This window comes from Pseudophryne corroboree, chromosome 3 (assembly GCF_028390025.1).
Source record: "Pseudophryne corroboree isolate aPseCor3 chromosome 3, aPseCor3.hap2, whole genome shotgun sequence".
Lineage (NCBI taxonomy): Eukaryota > Metazoa > Chordata > Amphibia > Anura > Myobatrachidae > Pseudophryne > Pseudophryne corroboree.
The window spans coordinates 781,005,790-781,028,330 of NC_086446.1; the positions used below are offsets into that span (position 1 = coordinate 781,005,790).

At 45.5% G+C, this 22,541-nt stretch overlaps 1 protein-coding gene across 1 annotated transcript in view; it reads right to left on the reverse strand.

Annotated features, from left to right (window-relative positions):
* NRAP (nebulin related anchoring protein) overlaps positions 1–22,541 on the reverse strand; it is a 114,190-nt gene that overhangs the window by 31,655 nt on the left and 59,994 nt on the right. The window contains exons 12-23 of the mRNA XM_063963331.1: positions 21,811–21,909; positions 21,021–21,125; positions 18,478–18,585; positions 13,069–13,380; positions 12,041–12,145; positions 11,129–11,227; positions 10,882–10,986; positions 9,749–9,856; positions 4,341–4,454; positions 3,565–3,762; positions 3,201–3,305; positions 2,922–3,020 (exon numbers count right to left, since the gene is read on the reverse strand). Of these exons, the coding sequence (XP_063819401.1) occupies positions 2,922–3,020; positions 3,201–3,305; positions 3,565–3,762; positions 4,341–4,454; positions 9,749–9,856; positions 10,882–10,986; positions 11,129–11,227; positions 12,041–12,145; positions 13,069–13,380; positions 18,478–18,585; positions 21,021–21,125; positions 21,811–21,909 (1,557 nt within the window). The remainder of the gene's footprint in view (positions 1–2,921; positions 3,021–3,200; positions 3,306–3,564; positions 3,763–4,340; positions 4,455–9,748; positions 9,857–10,881; positions 10,987–11,128; positions 11,228–12,040; positions 12,146–13,068; positions 13,381–18,477; positions 18,586–21,020; positions 21,126–21,810; positions 21,910–22,541) is intronic.

Below are 22,541 nucleotides of genomic sequence, written 5' to 3' on the forward strand. Positions count from 1 at the left end.
AAGGTTAATGTCAGGTTATTGTAAGTGTGATTAAACATTGGTTTCCTATAACCACTGATCAAATCACCCACATACAGAACTTACAGCTCAGACATGTATGTGCGCAATTGATAGCTACAATACAGTAATACACAAGCTTTCCTGGGTCGCATGTTGCTAAATAGACGCAGGAGTCATTCAGAACTTCAAACTTAATCATAGCTACAAGTAAGGTGGGATGTGTCTGGAATTGCTGGCTAGAAGTAACGTGGGAGGTTTCTGGGACAGCTAGTTGGAAGTAGAAGGTAAGATGTGTCTGGGACAGCTAGCTGGAAGGAGAATGTGGGAAGTGTCAGGGACTGCTAGCTGGAAGGAGAATGTGGGAAGTGTCTGGGGCTGCTAGCTAGAAGTAAAGCGGGAGATTTCTAGGACTGCTACCAGGAAGGAGAAGATTGGATGTGTCTGGGACTGATAGCTGGAATTAGAAGGTGAGATGTGTCTGGGACTGAAAGCTAGACATAAGGTGGTAAGTTACAGAGACTGTTACCTAGAAGTAAAAGGTGAGATGGGTCTGGGACTAATTCCTGGAAGAAGAAGGTGAGATGTGTCTAAGACAGCTAGCTAGAAGTAGAAGGTGAGGTGTGTCTGGAACAGCTAGCTCTAAGTAGAAGGTGAGGTGTGTCTGGAACAGCTAGCTGGAAGAAGGTGACATGTGTCTGGGTCTGATAGCTAGAAGTAGAAGGTGATATGTGTCTGGAACAGCTAGTTGGAAGTAAAAGGTGAGATGTGTCTGGAACAGCTAGTTGGAAGTAGAAGGTGAGATGTGTCTGGGACAGATAGCTAGAAGTAGAAGGTGATGTGTCTGGAACAGCTAGCTGGAAGTAGAAGGTGAGGTGTGTCTGAGACAGCTAGCTGGAAGTAAAAGGTGAGATGTGTCTGGAACAGCTAGCTAGAAGTAGAAGGTGATATGTGTCTGGGACAGCTAGCTGGAAGAAGAAGGTGAGATGTGTCTGGGACTGATAGCTAGATGTAGAAGGTGATATGTGTCTGGAACAGCTAGCTAGAAGTAGAAAGTGATATGTGTCTGGAACAGCTAGCGGAGAGGAAGTAGAAGGTGAGGTGTGTCTGAGACAGCTAGCTGGAAGTAGAAGGTGAGACGTTTCTGGGACAGTGAGCTAGAAGTAGAAGGTGAGGTGTGTCTGGAACAGATAGCTGGAAATAGAAGGTGAGGTGTGTCTGGGACTGCTAGTAGATGAGATGTGTCTGGAACAGCTAGCTGTAAGTAGAAGGTGAGATGTGTCTGGGACAGCTAGCTAGAAGGTGAGATGTGTCTGGGACTGCTAGCTAGAAGTAGAAGATGAGATGTGTCTGGAACAACTAGCTTTAAGTAGAAGGTGAGATGTGTCTGGGACACCTAGCTAGAAGTAGAAGGTGAGGTGTGTCTGAGACAGCTAGCTAGAAGTAGAAGGTGAGATGTGTCTGGGACAGCTAGCTGGAAGAAGAAGGTGAGATGTGTCTGGGACAGCTAGCTAGAAGAAGATGGTGAGGTGTGTTTGGAACAGCTAGCTGTAAGTAGAAGGTGAGATGTGTCTGGAACAACTAGCTTTAAGTAGAAGGTGAGATGTGTCTGGGACACCTAGCTAGAAGTAGAAGGTGAGGTGTGTCTGAGACAGCTAGCTAGAAATAGAATGTGAGATGTGTCTGGGACAGCTAGCTAGAAGAAGATGGTGAGGTGTGTCTGGAAAAGCTAGCTGTAAGTAGAAGGTGAGATGTGTCTGGGACTGCTAGCTAGAAGTAGAAGGTAAGGTGTGTCTGGGACTGAAAGCTAGAAGTAAGGTGGGAGGTTTCAGAGACTTACCTAGAAGTAGAAGGTGAGATGGGCCTGGGACTGATAGCTGGAAGTAGAAGGTAAGGTGTGTCTGGGACAGCTAGCTAGAAGAAGATTGTGAGGTGTGTCTGGAACAGCTAGCTAGAAGAAGATGGTGAGGTGTGTTTGGAACAGCTAGCTGTAAGTAGAAGGTGAGATGTGTCTGGGACAACTAGCTTTAAGTAGAAGTTGAGATGTGTCTGGGACACCTAGCTAGAAGTAGAAGGTGAGGTGTGTCTGAGACAGCTAGCTGTAAGTAGAAGTTGAGATATGTCTGGGACACCTAGCTAGAAGTAGAAGGTGAGGTGTGTCTGAGACAGCTAGCTAGAAGTAGAAGGTGAGATGTGTCTGAGACAGCTAGCTAGAAGTAGAAGGTGAGATGTGTCTGGGACAGCTAGCTAGAAGAAGATGGTGAGGTGTGTCTGGAACAGCTAGCTGGAAGTAGAAGGTGAGATGTGTCTGGGACAGCTAGCTAGAAGTAAGGTGAGAGGTTTCAGAGACTGTTACCTAGAGGTAGAAGGTGAGATATGTCTGGGACTGCTAGCTGGAAGTAGGAGAGATATGTCTGGGACTGCTAGCTAGAAATAAGGTAGGAGGTTTCTGGGACTGCTAGCTAAGGTGAGATGGGTATGGGACTGATAGATAGAAGTAAAGTGGGAGGTTTCTGGGACAGCTAACTGGAAGGAGAAGATGGGATGTGTCTGGGACTGCTACTGTAGCTAGAAGTAGAAGTTGAGTTGTGTCTGGGACAGCTAGCTGGAAGCAGAAGGTAAGATGTGTCAGGAACTGCTAGACAGAGGTAGAAGGGAATATGGTCTAGGACTGTTAGTTACAAGTAAGGCGAGAGGTTTCTGGAACTGCTACCTAGAAGTAGGCGCCCAAAGATTTATAGACTACTACCATGCTGCGTCTTGCTCCCAACATGTACAGAACTGTGGCTGGCCGGGAAGCCTTAAAGTGGGTCCCTGCAAATCCTGAGATGGCTCCTGTAACTTATGTGAGAGCATCCTAGAGAATCATCTAGAGCAAGATGGAAACCTGGGACATGACAATCGCTCCTGCTTTTATCACTTGCCTCGTTGGTGATCTTGTTGCTGAACTTCGCATGCAGGATGTCCAGCGTGTCGGTCACTGTGGTGTACTTGAGCTGATGTGGTAGCTGTCGGTATTTTCTCTATGTAGAAAGAGGTAAAAATAAAAGACCAACAGGATCAACTTCAAACTCCAATAATTTCAGTATTCATAGCCGCGTGGGTGTGGCCTTAATGAGTGGATAACCTAGATGATTGTATTCCGCCACATAAACGTGAGTCACATAGTCCAGATCATGAAATCCACTGTTATCCTACATTACCTCGCTGATCAGGCCTGAGGCCCTCTTCCTCTCCTCTATCTCCAGAGCTCCTGGGGTGATACATCCCACGCCACGCATAAAGTTCAGGTCAGACCGGTAGAGTTTCTAGAAAGTATAAGTGTTGATTACATTGCCATCACCCATTCCCAGATCTCATCAACGTCATCTATATCCCATTTACTGAAATACAAACCAGCATATTTCATGCACAGACTGTGTTGTTATTCTGGACATGTACACGGAACGATATAATATGTAGAAGGGAGCAAACGTCTGTACGTGTCAATTAATAAACTCTGGTTCATTGTGACTATAGAGGGGTTTCCATTTTGTGCGTTCTGTAGTGGTAGATTCTTGGACGTACCTCGCTCTGCAGCTCATAGGCCCTTTTAGCCGACATAAGTCTGATGTCATCAGACAGCGCCGTGTAATGGTGAAGTAAATGCCTGTAATCCTGGTCACTGGCCAAAGCCTGGGCCTTACGGGCGTGCACCAAATTCACCATATCCATCGGCAGGTGGAACTGGGACTTGCTCTTCTCAAAGTCTTTCTTGTACTGCACCTGTGTGGACATTACATCTCATTAAAGGAGCCCTGGGTAATGATTACTGAATGGCGCTGGGCATCTGTGTATGACGCAGCACACGTGAGCCAAAGCTTTGATGTTTTATGTGGTATGAACAGAGTAGTAATGCAGGGCCGGCAACAAACATCTTGGTGCCCGTGACAGTGATATCTTTGGGGCCCCCTAAGAGGAACGGAATTTCCTGCGCTATATAATAAACTGTTATTAAATAAATATATATATTTTTATCTACAGTATACAGATATATAAATATGTATATCTCTCCTTCCTCCCCCGGACCACCACACACACCACGGTCTGTCTTTCCCCAATATCTTTATGATGATTCCCTGCTCACATACCTGCCGGACACAAAGTGGTATAAAATTGTGGCCCCTCTGACCCTTGGGGCCCAGTACAGGTGTCCCCTTTGACCCCCCCTGTCGCCGGCCGGGTAGTAATGACGGGATGGGTGTGTGCTATGGAATAGGGGTCAGCATTGCTGCACCATAACAGTGGTATGATTGGGGGACAGTACAGAAGTACTGTAGGTGGCTCAGTCCAGTATAACTTACCTCACTGGACAGAGACGCTGCGTGTACACTATGCGCGAGGTTCAGATCGTCCTCCAGTCTCCGTAGACCAATCATCTTCCCCTTACATTTCTGAAACTCCTCCTTATATTTATGCTGAAGAGAAAGGTCAGAGCAATTTACAGGTTCAGGCTTGAAGATGAATTGCTGATATGTGTGTGCGAGTTGTGTTACAGTCTACAGTGCACTGGATGCCAAGTATCTCCTTCAGACAAGAGATGAGTGGCCTTTGTAGCTAAGTGTTGTTCTATAGTCCATGCCGCTCACGTGTAGTCTGCTGTACAGTGCAGTTTGAACTCCGCTGACAAGTGTAACCCTCAGAACAAGTAATACAGGGTGAACTCCGCTGACAAGTGTAACCCTCAGAACAAGTAATACAGGGAGAACTCCGCTGATAAGTGTAACTCTCAGAACATGGAATACAGAGAGAACTCCGCTGACAAGTGTAACCCTCAGAACAAGTAATACCGGGAGAACTCCGCTGACTAGTGTAACCCTCAGAACAAGTAATACAGGGAGAACTCCACTGACAAGTGTAACCCTCAGTCCAAGTAATACAGGGAGAACTCCACTGACAAGTGTAACCCTCAGTCCAAGTAATACAGGGAGATCTGTGCTGACAAGTGTAACCCTCAGAACAAGTAATACAGGGAGAACTCCGCTGACAAGTGTAACCCTCAGAACAAGTAATACAGGGAAAACTCAGCTGACAAGTGTAACCCTCAGAACAAGTAATACAGGGAGAACTCCGCTGACAAGTGTAACCCTCAGAACAAGTAATACAGGGAGAACTCTGCTGACAAGTGTAACCCTCAGAACAAGTAATACAGGGAGAACTCCGCTGACAAGTGTAACTCTCAGAACAAGTAATACAGGGAGAACTCCGCTGACAAGTGTAACTCTCAGAACAAGTAATACAGGGAGAACTCCGCTGACAAGTGTAACCCTCAGAACAAGTAATACAGGGAGAACTCAGCTGACAAGTGTAACCCTCAGAACAAGGAATGTAGGGAGAACTCCGCTGACAAGTGTAACCTCATACCAAGTAATACAGGGAGAACTCTGCTGACAAGTGTAACCCTCAGAACAAGGAATGTAGGGAGAACTGTGCTGACAAGTGTAACCCTCAGAATAAGTAATACAGGGAAAACTCAGCTGACAAGTGTAACCCTCGTGAACAAGTAATACAGGGAGAACTCTGCTGACAAGTGTAACCCTCAGAACAAGGAATGTAGGGAGAACTCCGCTGACAAGTGTAACCCTCAGAACAAGTAATACAGGGAGAACTCTACTGACAAGTGTAACCCTCAGAACAAGTAATACAGGGAGAACTCAGCTGACAAGTGTAACCCTCAGAACAAGTAATACAGGGAGAACTCCGCTGACAAGTGTAACCCTCAGAACAAGTAATACAGGGAGAACTCAGCTGACAAGTGTAACCCTCAGAACAAGGAATACAGGTAGAACTCTGCTGACAAGTGTAACCCTCAGTACAAGGAATACATGGAGAACTCTGCTGACATGTGTAACCCTCAGAACAAGTAATACAGGGAGAACTCCGCTGACAAGTGTAACCCTCAGAACAAGTAATACAGGGAGAACTCCGCTGACAAGTGTAACTCTCAGAACAAGTAATACAGGGAGACCTCCGCTGACAAGTGTAACCCTCAGAACAAGTAATACAGGGAGAACTGTGCTGACAAGTGTAACCCTCAGAACAAGGAATGTAGGGAGAACTCCGCTGACAAGTGTAACCCTCAGAACAAGGAATACAGGGAGAACTCTGCTGACAAGTGTAACCCTCAGAACATATAATACAGGGAGAACTCTGCTGACAAGTGTAACCCTCATAACAAGTAATACAGGGAGAACTCCGCTGACAAGTGTAACCCTCAGAACAAGTAATACAGGGAGAAAACTCAGCTGACAAGTGTAACCCTCAGAACAAGGAATACAGGTAGAACTCCGCTGACAAGTGTAACCCTCAGAACAAGTAATACAGGGAGAACTCCGCTGACAAGTGTAACCCTCAGTACTAGGAATACATGGAGAACTCTGCTGACAAGTGTAACCCTCAGAACAAGTAATACAGGGAGAACTCCGCTGACAAGTGTAACCCTCAGAACAAGGAATACAGGGAGAACTGTGCTGACAAGTGTAACCCTCAGAACAAGTAATACAGGGAGAACTGTGCTGACAAGTGTAACCCTCAGAACAAGGAATACAGGGAGAACTGTGCTGACAAGTGTAACCCTCAGAACAAGGAATGTAGGGAGAACTCTGCTGACAAGTGTTACCCTCAGAACAAGGAATGTAGGGAGAACTCTGCTGACAAGTGTAACCCTCAGAACAAGTAATACAGGGAGAACTGTGCTGAAAAGTGTAACCCTCAGAACAAGGAATGCAGGTAGAACTCTGCTGACAAGTGTAACCCTCAGTACAAGGAATACATGGAGAACTCTGCTGACAAGTGTAACCCTCAGAACAAGTAATACAGGGAGAACTCCGCTGACAAGTGTAACCCTCAGAACAAGTAATACAGGGAGAACTCCGCTGACAAGTGTAACTCTCAGAACAAGTAATACAGGGAGAACTCCGCTGACAAGTGTAACCCTCAGAACAAGTAATACAGTGAGAACTGTGCTGACAAGTGTAACCCTCAGAACAAGGAATGTAGGGAGAACTCCGCTGACAAGTGTAACCCTCAGAACATATAATACAGGGAGAACTCTGCTGACAAGTGTAACCCTCAGAACAAGTAATACAGGGAGAACTCCGCTGACAAGTGTAACCCTCAGAACAAGTAATACAGGGAGAACTGTGCTGACAAGTGTAACCCTCAGAACAAGGAATACAGGGAGAACTCTGCTGACAAGTGTAACCCTCAGAACATATAATACAGGGAGAACTCTGCTGACAAGTGTAACCCTCATAACAAGTAATACAGGGAGAACTCCGCTGACAAGTGTAACCCTCAGAACAAGTAATACAGGGAGAAAACTCAGCTGACAAGTGTAACCCTCAGAACAAGGAATACAGGTAGAACTCCGCTGACAAGTGTAACCCTCAGAACAAGTAATACAGGGAGAACTCCGCTGATAAGTGTAACCCTCAGTACAAGGAATACATGGAGAACTCTGCTGACAAGTGTAACCCTCAGAACAAGTAATACAGGGAGAACTCCGCTGACAAGTGTAACCCTCAGAACAAGGAATACAGGGAGAACTCTGCTGACAAGTGTAACCCTCAGAACAAGTAATACAGGGAGAACTGTGCTGACAAGTGTAACCCTCAGAACAAGGAATACAGGGAGAACTGTGCTGACAAGTGTAACCCTCAGAACAAGGAATGTAGGGAGAACTCTGCTGACAAGTGTTACCCTCAGAACAAGTAATACAGGGAGAACTGTGCTGACAAGTGTAACCCTCAGAACAAGGAATACAGGGAGAACTCTGCTGACAAGTGTAACCCTCAGAACATATAATACAGGGAGAACTCTGCTGACAAGTGTAACCCTCATAACAAGTAATACAGGGAGAACTCCGCTGACAAGTGTAACCCTCAGAACAAGTAATACAGGGAGAAAACTCAGCTGACAAGTGTAACCCTCAGAACAAGGAATACAGGTAGAACTCCGCTGACAAGTGTAACCCTCAGAACAAGTAATACAGGGAGAACTCCGCTGACAAGTGTAACCCTCAGTACAAGGAATACATGGAGAACTCTGCTGACAAGTGTAACCCTCAGAACAAGTAATACAGGGAGAACTCCGCTGACAAGTGTAACCCTCAGAACAAGGAATACAGGGAGAACTCTGCTGACAAGTGTAACCCTCAGAACAAGTAATACAGGGAGAACTGTGCTGACAAGTGTAACCCTCAGAACAAGGAATACAGGGAGAACTGTGCTGACAAGTGTAACCCTCAGAACAAGGAATGTAGGGAGAACTCTGCTGACAAGTGTTACCCTCAGAAAAAGGAATGTAGGGAGAACTCTGCTGACAAGTGTAACCCTCAGAACAAGTAATACAGGGAGAACTGTGCTGAAAAGTGTAACCCTCAGAACAAGGAATGTAGGGAGAACTCCGCTGACAAGTGTAACCCTCAGAACAAGGAATACAGGGAGAACTCTGCTGACAAGTGTAACCCTCAGAACAAGTAATACAGGGAGAACTGTGCTGACAAGTGTAACCCTCAGAACAAGGAATGTAGGGAGAACTCTGCTGACAAGTGTAAACCTCAGAACAAGTAATACAGGGAGAACTGTGCTGACAAGTGTAACCCTCCGAACAAGGAATGTAGGGAGAACTCCGCTGACAAGTGTAACCCTCAGAACAAGGAATACAGGGAGAACTCTGCTGACAAGTGTAACCCTCAGAACATATAATACAGGGAGAACTCCGCTGACAAGTGTAACCCTCAGAACAAGTAATACAGGGAGAACTCCGTTGACAAGTGTAACCCTCAGAACAAGTAATACAGGGAGAACTCAGCTGACAAGTGTAACCCTCAGTACAAGGAATACATGGAGAACTCTGCTGACAAGTGTAACCCTCAGAACAAGTAATACAGGGAGAACTCCGCTGACAAGTGTAACCCTCAGAACAAGGAATACAGGGAGAACTGTGCTGACAAGTGTAACCCTCAGAACAAGTAATACAGGGAGAACTGTGCTGACAAGTGTAACCCTCAGAACAAGGAATACAGGGAGAACTGTGCTGACAAGTGTAACCCTCAGAACAAGTAATACAGGGAGAACTGTGCTGACAAGTGTAACCCTCAGAACAAGGAATACAGGGAGAACTGTGCTGACAAGTGTAACCCTCAGAACAAGTAATACAGGGAGAACTCCGTTGACAAGTGTAACCCTCAGAACAAGTAATACAGGGAGAACTGTGCTGACAAGTGTAACCCTCAGAACAAGGAATACAGGTAGAACTACGCTGACAAGTGTAACCCTCAGTACAAGGAATACATGGAGAACTCTGCTGACAAGTGTAACCCTCAGAACAAGTAATACAGGGAGAACTCCGCTGACAAGTGTAACCCTCAGAACAAGGAATACAGGGAGAACTGTGCTGACAAGTGTAACCCTCAGAACAAGTAATACAGGGAGAACTGTGCTGACAAGTGTAACCCTCAGAACAAGGAATACAGGGAGAATTGTGCTGACAAGTGTAACCCTCAGAACAAGTAATACAGGGAGAACTGTGCTGACAAGTGTAACCCTCAGAACAAGGAATACAGGGAGAACTGTGCTGACAAGTGTAACCCTCAGAACAAGTAATACAGGGAGAACTCCGCTGACAAGTGTAACCCTCAGGACAAGGAATACAGGGAGAACTCCGCTGACAAGTGTAACCCTCAGAATAGGCAGCATTATGAACTCACATCGCTGATAATCTCCCCGGACGCCTTTGCGGCCTGGAAGGGAATGGCCTCTAGCTTCAGCTTGTATCCGCTGTCCCTCAGCCGGCTCCAGGACTCCTTGTAACGTGTCTATGGCGAGACAAGAGACACAAGCTCACATACATATAACGTGCAGCGCTGTGGTTTGACGCGTACGTGCGCCATGGAGATGAGAGGTCACAGGCTCAGCCACAAACTGACCAAAGTAGAAAAACACTGTAGGGTAGTCATTACAATTCATATTATGCTCCAGTACACACTATACATTATTATTATTATTATCCTGTATGTATACAGTATGGTGCCACAAGGATTCCTTACAATGTATGTAAGCACAAACATTGCAAACAAAAAAAAAAAAAACATGCAAAAGACAAAGAGGCAACGAAATTGTGCGTAATCGTAGCAAAATCTTGTAGGCGGTAGATGGAGGAGGTGATCAGGTGCGGGTAGATGCAACAGTCATTGGCAGAGTGAAGAGGGTGGGTGGGAGTGTGGGGAGAGATGCAATTGGAGATATAGGTGAGTTATATACAGTATGCCCCATACACATTATATTTGTTATATAAATTACTGTACACCCCACATACAGTACACCCAATTATGTACACCCAATAAACAGTACAACCAATACACAGTATGCCCTATACACAGTACACCCCACTATGTACACCCAATAAACAGTACAACCAATACACAGTATGCCCTACACACAGTATACCCCACTATGTACACCCAATAAACAGTACAACCAAAACACAGTATGCCCTATACACAGTACACCCCACTATGTACACCCGATAAACCTTACAACCAATACACAGTATTCCCTAAACACAGTGCACCCTATTATGTACACCCAATAAACAGTACAACCAATACACAGTATGCCCTATACACAGTACACCCCACTATGTACACCCAATAAACAGTACAACCAATACACAGTATGCCCTATACACAGTACACCCCACTATGTACACCCAATAAACCTTACAACCAATACACAGTATTCCCTATACACAGTGCACCCTATTATGTACACCCAATACAGAGTATGCTCCTCCATGAGACACTTGTTGAGCAGTACATTGTTCCGTGTGCCGTATACTGACCTCACTGATGTTCAGGGCATTTAGTTTTGCTTGTAGAAGTTCTGGCAGCTCCGCCGTGGCCGTAAACTGATGTTTTATATTTTCTCCTTGTTCTTTGTATTTGCTCTGTGCACACAGATGTGCATAAACAAGTTGTTAGCATGTGTTACACTATGTCAGCAATATATATATATATATATATATATATATATATAAAATTTATTTTTTTAGATGACATTTTATCCCAGGAGCCCAGTTCCCAACTCACGTCCACTGCCTGGTTGTAACTAATCCTGGCCTGGATCATCTCCGGCGTATCCTGGACGCTGGTGAACTTCAGCGCAGATGGCAGTTGCCTGTACGATTTCTGTGCATCGGCAGAGGATGGGCAAAGTGTTAGGCATATTTATTTTTCCCCCCATTTTGCTGAAGTTATTGCCCCCAAAAACAAATATCAGTTTTCAGAAATATACTGAATATTCCAGGAGAAAGATCCAGCTACTCTCTATCTACCTAGTGGAGCCTGGTGTAAATATAAGGGACTTTGATACAATTTGTGGACAGTGACATTGTTGGTGTCGGCAGCATAATGTCGGCACCGTGGTAAAAATGCTACTTAAAGCATTTTAACGGTGTTGCAGTATAACATGTTGGCAGTATAACTTGAAAAGCTTCATGTTTAAAGTTATATAGCTGACATTATTATTCTCTATGAGACTCACAACCAGACCCTATGTACATTGGTAATATTAAAAGTGTTTAATGTCAGTTTATTATTACACCACTAGGGGTCAGTGTTACATTGTAATTTTTTAGTGCCTGATCTGAGCTGTCTGGGCTGCCCTTTCCCCTATTTCTGTGCTTACCCCTCAGAAAAATAAGATGCCACCCAGACAGGTCTAGTAATCCCCAACATATGATCATTCTAGATCCCTAGATACCCAGACCACTTAAATCAGAAATGCAGAGTGAGAACTATCAGGGACAAAATATATTTTTTAGTTTAGTACAAACCCAATAAGGTAATTGTAAAATACAGTGATAACATGTAATATGTATATGTACACATGGGAAAGCCGCTCACACATTGGAACCATGTTATTACGTCACATTACTGCCACCATGGACCCCATAAGGTTCCTATCTGTCACTCGGTACAGTACAGCGGTCAGCGTCTCACCTCGCTAATGAGCTCGTCCGCCTTCTTTGCCTGCATCACATCCAGCGAGCCCGCCGTTATCCAGCCGACGCCTCTCATCCACTTTAGGTCCGACTTATACTGGTTCTGAAAGAGGGATGGATGGGGAGGGGGAGGTTGTTACACTGCAAAGGTTTTATTTCTTTCCAGCAATTGAGGGGCTCGGTGGAAAAGAGGCACATGCCACAAAATACAGAATTAAATATAATACCAGGGATTTGTATTTTGCTGCTGGGGGGGAAATAGGCACATGCCGCAATGTTAGAGGTTAGTGTAGAGTAGACGCCAGATGGAAGAAGCTACTTGGTGGCAGCAAAAATTCTATATCCACGTAGAGGTGTCTTGTGGTTCTTTTCCACTGAGCCCTTTAATTGTAAAAGAGGCTGTTTAAACTTATTCTGACCCAGCTCACACAGCTCTGCCCCTCTTCCACTGCGAAACCATAAAGCAGGCATGTCCAAACTGCGGCCCTCCAGCTGTTGTGAAACTACATAGCCCAGCATGCCCTGACACAGTTTTGCTGTCAGAGAATGCTAAAGCTGTGTCAGGGCATGCTGGGATGTGTAGTTTCACAACAGCTGGAGGGCCGCAGTTTGGACATGCATGCCATAAAGGATCTGACATCTCCATTAGGGCTGCTGTGCTTTAACCAATTTCATCAACATTCTCTTGCGGATGAAAGCAGCTCCCAACTGTCATTTTTCAAACACGGCATTTAACGTGGCAGTTAGAAGCTGATTGGCTGGTACTTTATCTCTCTCCAAAGTTTGATCCATCTTCCCCAAGTAATAAATCCCAGACTCGTATTTTTATTTTAAACCAGCCACAAACATTGAGGAAAGCTCCTGACTTGAAGTATGTTAGATATCAGGCCGCAGATCTGCGGCAAGGTTCTAGACCTGATCATCTGTGACTGATAGGAGATGATCTATGAGATCCTGCCTGGGATGAGATTATAGACTGATATTCTCAGCTCTGTGTATAGGTCACCGCTCCCAGGCGGCACTTACGTCACTCTGCAGGTCATATGCCTTCCTCGCCCATTGCACCTTCATGTCAGTCGGGCGGGCGCTGTACCGGTGGAGAAAGGTCCTATACCCGCGATCGGTGGCTAAGGCCTGGGCCATGGTTGCATGCGCCATGTCCAGCATATCCATGGACACGTTATAGCGTATCTTCGAGTCCTCAGATCCGCGTTTGTATTCCAGATTACTCTGCATTTTGGTCATTTGTAGAGAATGGGACATCTGGGAGTCTCCGTCCGCACGCTGCGCCCCGATCAGTTTGCCCCTCGTCTTCTCATACCCCTCCTTATACTTTATCTGTAAGGAACACACATAAGTTGAGTATTACACTAGGTACACACTGGCAGTGGCTTATTCTAATTATCGGGACGACAATCTGGCCAATCATTCGGCTAGAGGAAGGTCCCGATATCTGTACTACACACTTTTTGTCATTGATGATAAATTGTCTGATTTCTCATTGTGCGCGCTGCAACTGGCCTCCATCTATAATGTGTGTGCTGCAACTGGCCTCCATCTATAATGTGTGTGCTGCAACTGGCCTCCATCTATAATGTGTGTGCCTCCATCTATAATGTGCATGCTGGAACTGGCCTCCATCTATAATGTGCGTGCTGGAACTGGCCTCCATCTATAATGTGCGTGCTGGAACTGGCCTCCATCTATAATGTGCATGCTGGAACTGGGCTCCTTTGTAATGTGTGCGCGCTGGAACTGGCCTCCATCTATAATGTGTGTGCTGGAACTGGCCTCCATCTATAATGTGTGTGCTGCAACTGGCTTCCATCTATAATGTGTGTACGCTGGAACTGGCCTCCATATATAATGACTGTGCGCTGCAACTGGCCTCCATCTATAATGTGTGTGCTGCAACTGGCCTCCATCTATAATGTGTGTGCGGGAACTGGGCTCCTATGTAATGTGTGCGCGCTGGAACTGGGCTCCATCTATAATGTGTGTGCTGGAACTGGCTTCCATCTATAATGTGTATACGCTGGAACTGGCCTCCATCTATAATGTGCATGATGGAACTGGGCTCCTAAGTAATGTGTGCGCGCTGGAACTGGCCTCCATCTATAATGTGTGTGCTGGAACTGGCCTCCATCTATAATGTGTGTGCTGCAACTCCATCTATAATGTGTGTGCTGCAACTGGCCTCCATCTATAATGTGCATGCTGGAACTGGGCTCCTATGTAATGTGTGCGCGCTGGAACTGGCCTCCATCTATAATGTGTGTGCTGCAACTGGCCTCCATCTATAATGTGCATGCTGGAACTGGGCTCCTATGTAATGTGTGCGCGCTGGAACTGGCCTCCATCTATAATGTGTGTGCTGCAACTAGCCTCCATCTATAATGTGCATGCTGGAACTGGGCTCCTATGTAATGTGTGCGCGCTGGAACTGGCCTCCATCTATAATGTGTGTGCTGCAACTCCATCTATAATGTGTGTGCTGCAACTGGTCTCCATCTATAATGTGCATGATGGAACTGGGCTCCTATGTAATGTGTGCGCGCTGGAACTGGCCTCCATCTATAATGTGTGTGCTGAAACTGGCCTCCATCTATAATGTGCATGCTGGAACTGGGCTCCTATGTAATGTGTGCGCGCTGGAACTGGCCTCCATCAATAACGTGTGTGCTGCAACTAGCCTCCATCTATAATGTGCATGCTGGAACTGGGCTCCTATGTAATGTGTGCGCGCTGGAACTGGCCTCCATCTATAATGTGTGGGCTGCAACTGGCCTTCATCTATAATGTGCATGCTGGAACTGGGCTCCTATGTAATGTGTGCGCGCTGGTACTGGCCTCCATCTATAATGTGTGTGCTGCAACTGGCCTCCATCTATAATGTGCATGCTGGAACTGGGCTCCTCTGTAATGTGTGCGCGCTGGAACTGGCCTCCATCTATAATGTGCATGCTGGAACTGGGCTCCTATGTCATGTGTGTGTGCTGGAACTGGCCTCCATCTATAATGTGTGTGCTGGAACTGGCCTCCATCTATAATGTGTGTACGCTGGAACAGGCCTCCATATATATAATGTGTGTGCTGGAACTGGCCTCCATCTATAATGTGTGTACACTGGAACTGGCCTCCATATATAATGTGTGTGCTGGAACTGGCTTCCATCTATAATGTGTGTGCTGGAACTGGCTTCCATCTATAATGTGTGTACGCTGGAACTGGCCTCCATATATAATGTGTGCGTGCGGCAACTGGCCTCCAGCTATAATGTGTGTGCTGGAACTGGCCTCCATATATAATGTGTGCGCGCTGAAACTGGCCTCCAGCTATAATGTGTGTGCTGCAACTGGCCTCCACCTTTAATGTGTGCCTTGGCACTGGCCTCCATCTATAATGTGTGTGCTGGAACTGGCCTCCATATATAATGTGTGCATGCTGTAACTGGTCTCTATCTATAATGTGTGCGCTGGAACGACCTCCATCTATAATGTGTGTTCGCTGGAACTGGCCGCCATCTATAATGTGTGTGCGCTGGAACTGGCCGCTGTCTATAATGTGTGTGCGCTGGAAGTGGCCTCCATCTATAATATGTACGTGCTGGAACTGGCCTCCATCTATAATGTGTGTACACTGGAACTGGTCACCATCTATAATGTGTGCGTGCTGGAACTGTCCTCCATCTATATTGTGTGTGTGCGATGGAACTTGCCTCCATCTATAATGTGTGCGCGCTGGAACTGTTCACCATCTAGAATGTGTGCGCGCTGGAACTGGTCACCATTTATAATGTGTGCGCGCTGGAACTGTCCTCCATCTTTAATGTGTGTGCGCTGGAACTGGCCTCTAACTCGATGTCTGCTGTAGTTCATTATTCCAGATCTCAGGAATAACAGAAGACGTTACATAACATTGCTGCGCTACAGTGTGGTATAGAGATGCTGTACTTTAGAGGTCCATGTACTAAGCCTTGGAGAGAGTTAAACTGGAGAGAGATAAAGTACCAACCAATCCTCTCCTAACTGCCAAGTTCATAAGCAAACCCAGGGTGGGAGGGTCCCGGTTGCCCGGAAACCCCCCTCCACTTGGCCAGGGGCTCAAATTATGACAACAATAGCAACAGTATGTAATATGATTACTAGAGCTGCCGCCACATCATGCAGTGTAAGGGACAGAGAAGAGCTGCTGCACGTGCCCAGTGGATGCAGCTTCTTCTACCAAGTTTGCTGTGTGTGGATCTGAATGGTCAATCAGTGTACTGGACCAGAGAGCAGCTGCCAGGAAGAAGAGACAGGCACCTTTCCTTGAGGAGGGAGAATGTGTGCTTAGAAAGTTCAGTTTTATCTCCTACCGTTATATCATGTTTGTGTATTTATTTATCATGGGATGTTTAACCATTTCCTGACCACTTATGTTATTTATATTAGTTACATATGCTTTATACAGCCTACACTATAGACCATCTATAGTGTTAATTACTAATACTGTAATGTATATATATATATATATATATATATATATGGATATACATATATATATATATATATATATATGCCAAGATAGGAGAACACAGCACTCATAGGACTTTATCACAAGCAGCAAGCTGATTCAGAGATAAGCTGACAGCGCAGCATGATGTGTCAACGTTTCATTTATTTCTAAATTTCTTCCTGAATCAGCTTGCTGCTTGTGATAAAGTCCTATGAGTGCTGTGTTCTCCTATCTTGGTACAAATCAGCATATCCGGCACCTGGGCACCTAACCGGCTTTGGAATATTTAGGAGTGCCAGTCCTTTCACTGCTGTGTATGTATATATATATATATATATATATATATATATATATATATTGTGGCGGGAAAGGTACTTTGCCACCTGTAAGCTACACACAGGGTCCTGGGGGTGGATGGGAAGTGTGGATGGACCGGGTTCCGGTCCATTTGGCCCAGACCATGTCTTATAGGCTTCTTAGCCCAAGAAGCTGCTTCATCAGCCAGCACCTGGGTGCTGGGTTTAAAGCAGAGTCTCTCCCATTAGTCAGGGCTCCTGAAGGCAGTTAGTGTCCAGGTGATAGGCCTGCTAGGGACAGTGGGATCCGGAAGACTGGGGCACTAGTGTCAGGATGCTGGGACCTGAAGGGTTCCTTATTAAGTAAGAGGGAGTGAGGTAGGGCCTAGCCTCCCTGGTAGTTTATACTAAAGACAGTGATCTTTCTTTTATGTATATCTTTGTTTTTGAGCAACCTGAATAAATAAAAGGTATTTGTTGTTTTTGCACAAGCCTGGAGTCGGTCGTTGGTGGATTTTTGTTGCAGAGCACATTCTAGCAAGACTCCTGTTACAATATATTTATATATATACACAAATGGCGGGTGACTGGCACTCCAAATCCAGCAGCAGCAGGACTGAAGGGTCCAGTCCAGGTATTGCCTGAATAAGTTGTCATCCAGAAGCTAGGCTAATTAATTAGCAGCACCTGTAATCAGCCTTTATGTATGTGTTCAGTGCAGAGACTTTGCTCCTGATGGCAGTTAGTGTCCAGGCGATAGATGGGATCCAGCACTGTTTGTGACTATGAATATTTGGACTGTTGTCTGCTGTACTGAGAACTGACTGTAGACTTGACTACAATTACTGCATATGAAGCTGTATCCTGCCTGAGGTGGAAATAAAATATAATATATCCTGCATTTGCCCCCGATGTTACAGGCTGTGTTAGAAGCCGATAGTTTATCTCCGTCCACTTTATCTCTCTCCAAGTCTTAGTACATAGACCCACATGTCTTTCAGTGTAAAAACAAATAGATGTATTCATACATCTATAAATATAAACTCATAAACAATGATTATCTTCCAAGTGGAAACAATAAGAAAAATAGTAAATTATGGATAACAATCAAAAACACAACTTACAGTACATATTAACCAGAAATGTCACATATCTGTAGCACGGAAGTAAGTCATACAAGACATACTGTACACAGCCATGGCTTGCAGCTTTCAGCAGTTGGTAAGTTTCGGCATTATAGTGACATGTCACTAATGAATTACTGTTTTTTTCATGTCACCTACAGTATGTACTAGTGTGGTCAGTCTGCAGTATGACCAGCAGGTGGCGCTGCTGTTACTGAAGTCTATTAAGTCATTTCATCTGTGTAGGAAAGTTCCCACACAGACACCAATTTACTGAAAAGGGAAGGGCAGAGCTAAATATAAGATGATCCCTGTATCGTATGTTTCAGAGGAAGCAGAGGACGATCAGATACAGAGATCCCTCTTACAGCACCTGCCTGCAGGCCGGATCAGTGTGATATGAGGGGGTGGTGTATAGGGGGAGGGGGGTATCATTTCCCACAGGCACTTGTACAAATGTTATCCTGGGACTATCCAGGTTCTGGTTCCAGGAACAGCAGGGAGGGGGTTGTACTCACATCACTGGCCAGGTCACGCTTCGCCTTGGCTGTGAGAATGGATAAGGAATCCAGACGCAGCTCAAATCCTTTCTCCTTCTGCTTCTCCCATCTGCTCTTGTACAACTTCTGCACAATATGATTTAGAGATAGAATAAGAAAGTAATATATAGAGGGGTAACCGCAGCTCTACCGGCTGTTTACCAACAAGAGTTTATGTGCATGCAGGAAAGGTCCAACGCGTTTCACAGGAAAGGGCCAACGCGTTTCACAGGGAAGGGCCAACGCGTTTCACATGGTTGAGCTACTGCCAGTACTTCTGGTTACTACAGGCTGATCCTTCCCATAATATAACATTAAGTTATGCTGTGATCACAGTGGGCCACATGGATTAACTATACTGTGACATAAAGGGTTATATTCAATTAGTGTCGTATCCTCTCCGACGGAGAGGATACGACACTTCAGTATTCAATTTGCGGTCATTTCCAACAGGTTTTGCCCGTTTTCGACAATGCCCATCCGACTTTTTTTTAAAGCCGAATGGACATTGTCGAAAATGGGCCAAAAACCTGTCGGAAATGCCCGCAAATTCGACAAAATCTGTGGATCGGCGGATAAACCGCCGATCCACATGTTTTCCGACAAGTCGGAAAAACGGTACTGGACTTGAATAGGTCGAATCCAGATTCCACCTAAAAAAGTCAGAAAGTGACGTTTTTTGTTGGGAATTCTGATAATAATTGAATAGACCCCATAGGGTGCATTTATTTAGCATGCAGGGAATATACTGTCCTGGCTACTTTACATGTAGCGTGCATATACCGCTCAGACTTATTTATACACTGTGATTCAGTGTCAGCCCAGCGTGCGTCTCCCCCTCCCAACTCTACGTCTGTCCACACATTATAAATCTCACAGCGTTTCAGGACAACCTCAAAACTGCGCCTTCTGCTTGGATTTATGGGGTCTATTCACTAAGCCTTGGATGCAGATAAAGTTGCTGGAGAGAAAGTACCAGCCAATCAGCTCCTAACTGCCCTGCCACAGGCTGTGTTTGAAAAATGACAGTTAGGAGCTGATTGGCTGGTACTTTCTCTCCAGCGAACTTTGGGGGTCATTCCGAGTTGATCGCTCGCTAGCTACTTTTTGCAGCCGTGCAAACGCATAATCGCCGCCCACCAGGAAATGTATATTTGCTGTGCAAGTGTGCGATCGCATGTGCAGCCGAGCGGTACAAAAATATTTTGTGCAGTTTCTGAGTAGCCCAGAACTTACTCAGCCGCTGCGATCACTTCAGCCTGTCCGGGCCCGGAATTGACGTCAGACACCCGACCTGCAAACGCTTGGACACGCCTGCGTTTTTCCAACCACTCCCTGAAAACGGTCAGTTGACACCCATAAACGCCTTCTTCCTGTCAATCTCCTTGCGATCGGCTGTACGAATGGATTCTTCGTTAAATCCATCGCTCAGCAACGATCCGCTTTGTACCCGTACGACGCGCCTGCGCATTGCGGTGCATACGCATGCGCAGTTCTGACCTGATTGCTGCGCTGCAAAAAACGTCAGTGTGCGATCATTTAGGAATGACCCCCTTTATCTCCATCCAAGGCTTAGTAAATAGACCCCTATGTCTACTTGTAAACGAGACCCTATGGGCCTTAAGTAATAGCCTGTGAGATGCAGGGACAAGTAGATTTTTAAAGTGGCAATAATTTAACAGGCAAAACCAATCTGGATTTGCCCTTTAAACAACTGTCACCTTTAAAAATACAGGTAGTCTCTCCAGAACTGCTGGCATGCCCTCTCGTGGCTGCTGCATACAGTAAGACCCTATATGTATAACGTCTACATATACTAGAGATGGGGTCAGAGTCTCCTGTTTTGGTTCTAATTTCATCCCCGCATTTTGGTTTCAGTTTTGGAAAACCTCCCTCGCCTCTGTACAGTCACCCATTGTCCTCCTAGAAATATTGGAGGGGCAGGGGCTGATTAAAGACGAACAAGCATTGGGGGTCACACGTACTAATGTCATGGAACTATAGGAGGGTGACACGAAATGACAAGCGGGATCAGTAGGACTTACCAGCGGCCGGGAAACCAGCCGTCAGTATGCGGACAGCGGCATCCCAGCCACCAGTATGTCGGCAGCGGGGCGAGCACTAGAAAGACCCGTGCGGGCTTGCTGTGCTCATCACGCTGCGGACAGATTATATTCTCCCTCTATGGGTGTCGTGGACTCCCACAGAGGGAGAGTGGCCTGTGGCGCAGGGATTCCAGCGGCGGGATTTCACCGCTAGGCAGGATTCCGGCGTCAGCACTGTGACCCTTTTTAACATACGGTTGTGAATTAGACGATTACAAATATTATTCAGACTCTGTAAACTGCTACAATTATTTTTGAAATATACTGTATATGCAGTGTATATAGATAGATAGATAGATAGATAGATAGATAGATAGATAGATAGATAGATAGATAGATAGAGAGATATAGAGATAGATAGATATAGAGATATAGAGATATAAAAAATGATTTGTAAACTTGCGGACGGGTGGTCACCTCGCTCAGGTTGGCCGCGTTGATTCTGGCCTGTTGGAAGACGGGCTCATCGTTGTGCATTGTGTAGTGATGGAGGAGATCCCCTATACCGGATTTATACGCAATCTGTGAGACATCAGGAGATGGGGTTATCCTCTCAGGGGGGAAGGTCACAATCCTAAATCTCCATGCTGTACACTACAGGGTGTCATCTCATATAAGAGATATTCTTTAATGGTTTATTTAGAGCAGTGTTTCCCAGGTCTAGTCCCCGGGGAACTCTAACAGTACATGTTTTCCAGGTCTCCTCACAGAATCTAGCCCCACTCGTGAAGTACTGTAATGAATATTCCAGTAATCAAACAAGGAGAGCTGGAAAACATGCACTGTTAGGGTTCCCTGAGAATCGGAGCTAGGAAACAATGATTTAGGACATTACCTTTACACATTCCATTAAAGTAGAATTTCATGCAAAACGATTCCTCCTCCCCCATATTGCAGCACCAAACTCCATACTGCCCCCATGCTATGTGTCATGTAAGGCTGCTGGTTGGACGCTGATGGGATAAGCAAACCACCACCGTTTAGATGGCCAGTACCAGAAGCTGAGGCACCAGCAGACTGCGGAGGCTGCTTGTAGTGAGGGGTATGGGAATTAACGAGATTAAACATTTTAATAGGTAGATATCCAGGGAAGTCGCCGAGAACGTTCAGTGACCACACGGTCTGATCTATTTCCATCTGCGTTCTCCTGTTACACTGAGCCCGACACCTGTTCCCCGGCTTCCCTCCATAATTAGAGGCTACTCACGTCACTCTGGAGCTCCTGGCTCTTCTTGGCGTGCTGAATGTGCGGGCTGTCGGCTACGCTGGTAAACTTCAGCGTGTCGGCTTTCTGACGATACTTTTTCTGAAACGACCGAAAAAATAAACCTTTTCCATCTGTTTATTTCATCCATTCTCCAGCAGAATGACGATGATTATTACCTGCCGGCTCTGCCAATAACATTATGCTTCTACATCATTTACATATATATACAGTTGTGCTCATAAGTTTACATACCCTAGCAGAATTTGTGATTTTCTGGCCATTTGTCAGAGAATATGAATGATAACTCACAAACTTTTCTTTCACTCATGGTTAGTGGTTGGGTGAAGCCATTTAGTGTCAAACAACTGTGTTTACTCTTTTTAAATCATAATGACAACAGAAACTACCCAAATGACCCTGATCAAAAGTTTACATATCCTGGAGATTTTGGCCTGATAACATGCACACAAGTTGACACAAACGGGTTTGAATGGCTACTAAAGGTAACCATCCTCACCTGTGATCTGTTTGCTTGTAATCAGTGTGTGTGTATAAAAGGTCAGTGAGTTTCTGGACTCCTGAAAGACCCTTGCATCTTTCATCCAGTGCTGCACTAATGTATCTGGATTCTGAGTCATGGGAAAAGCAAAAGAATTGTCAAAGGATCTGCGGGAAAAGATAATTGAACTGTATAAAACAGGAAAGGGATATAAAAAGATATCCAAGCAATT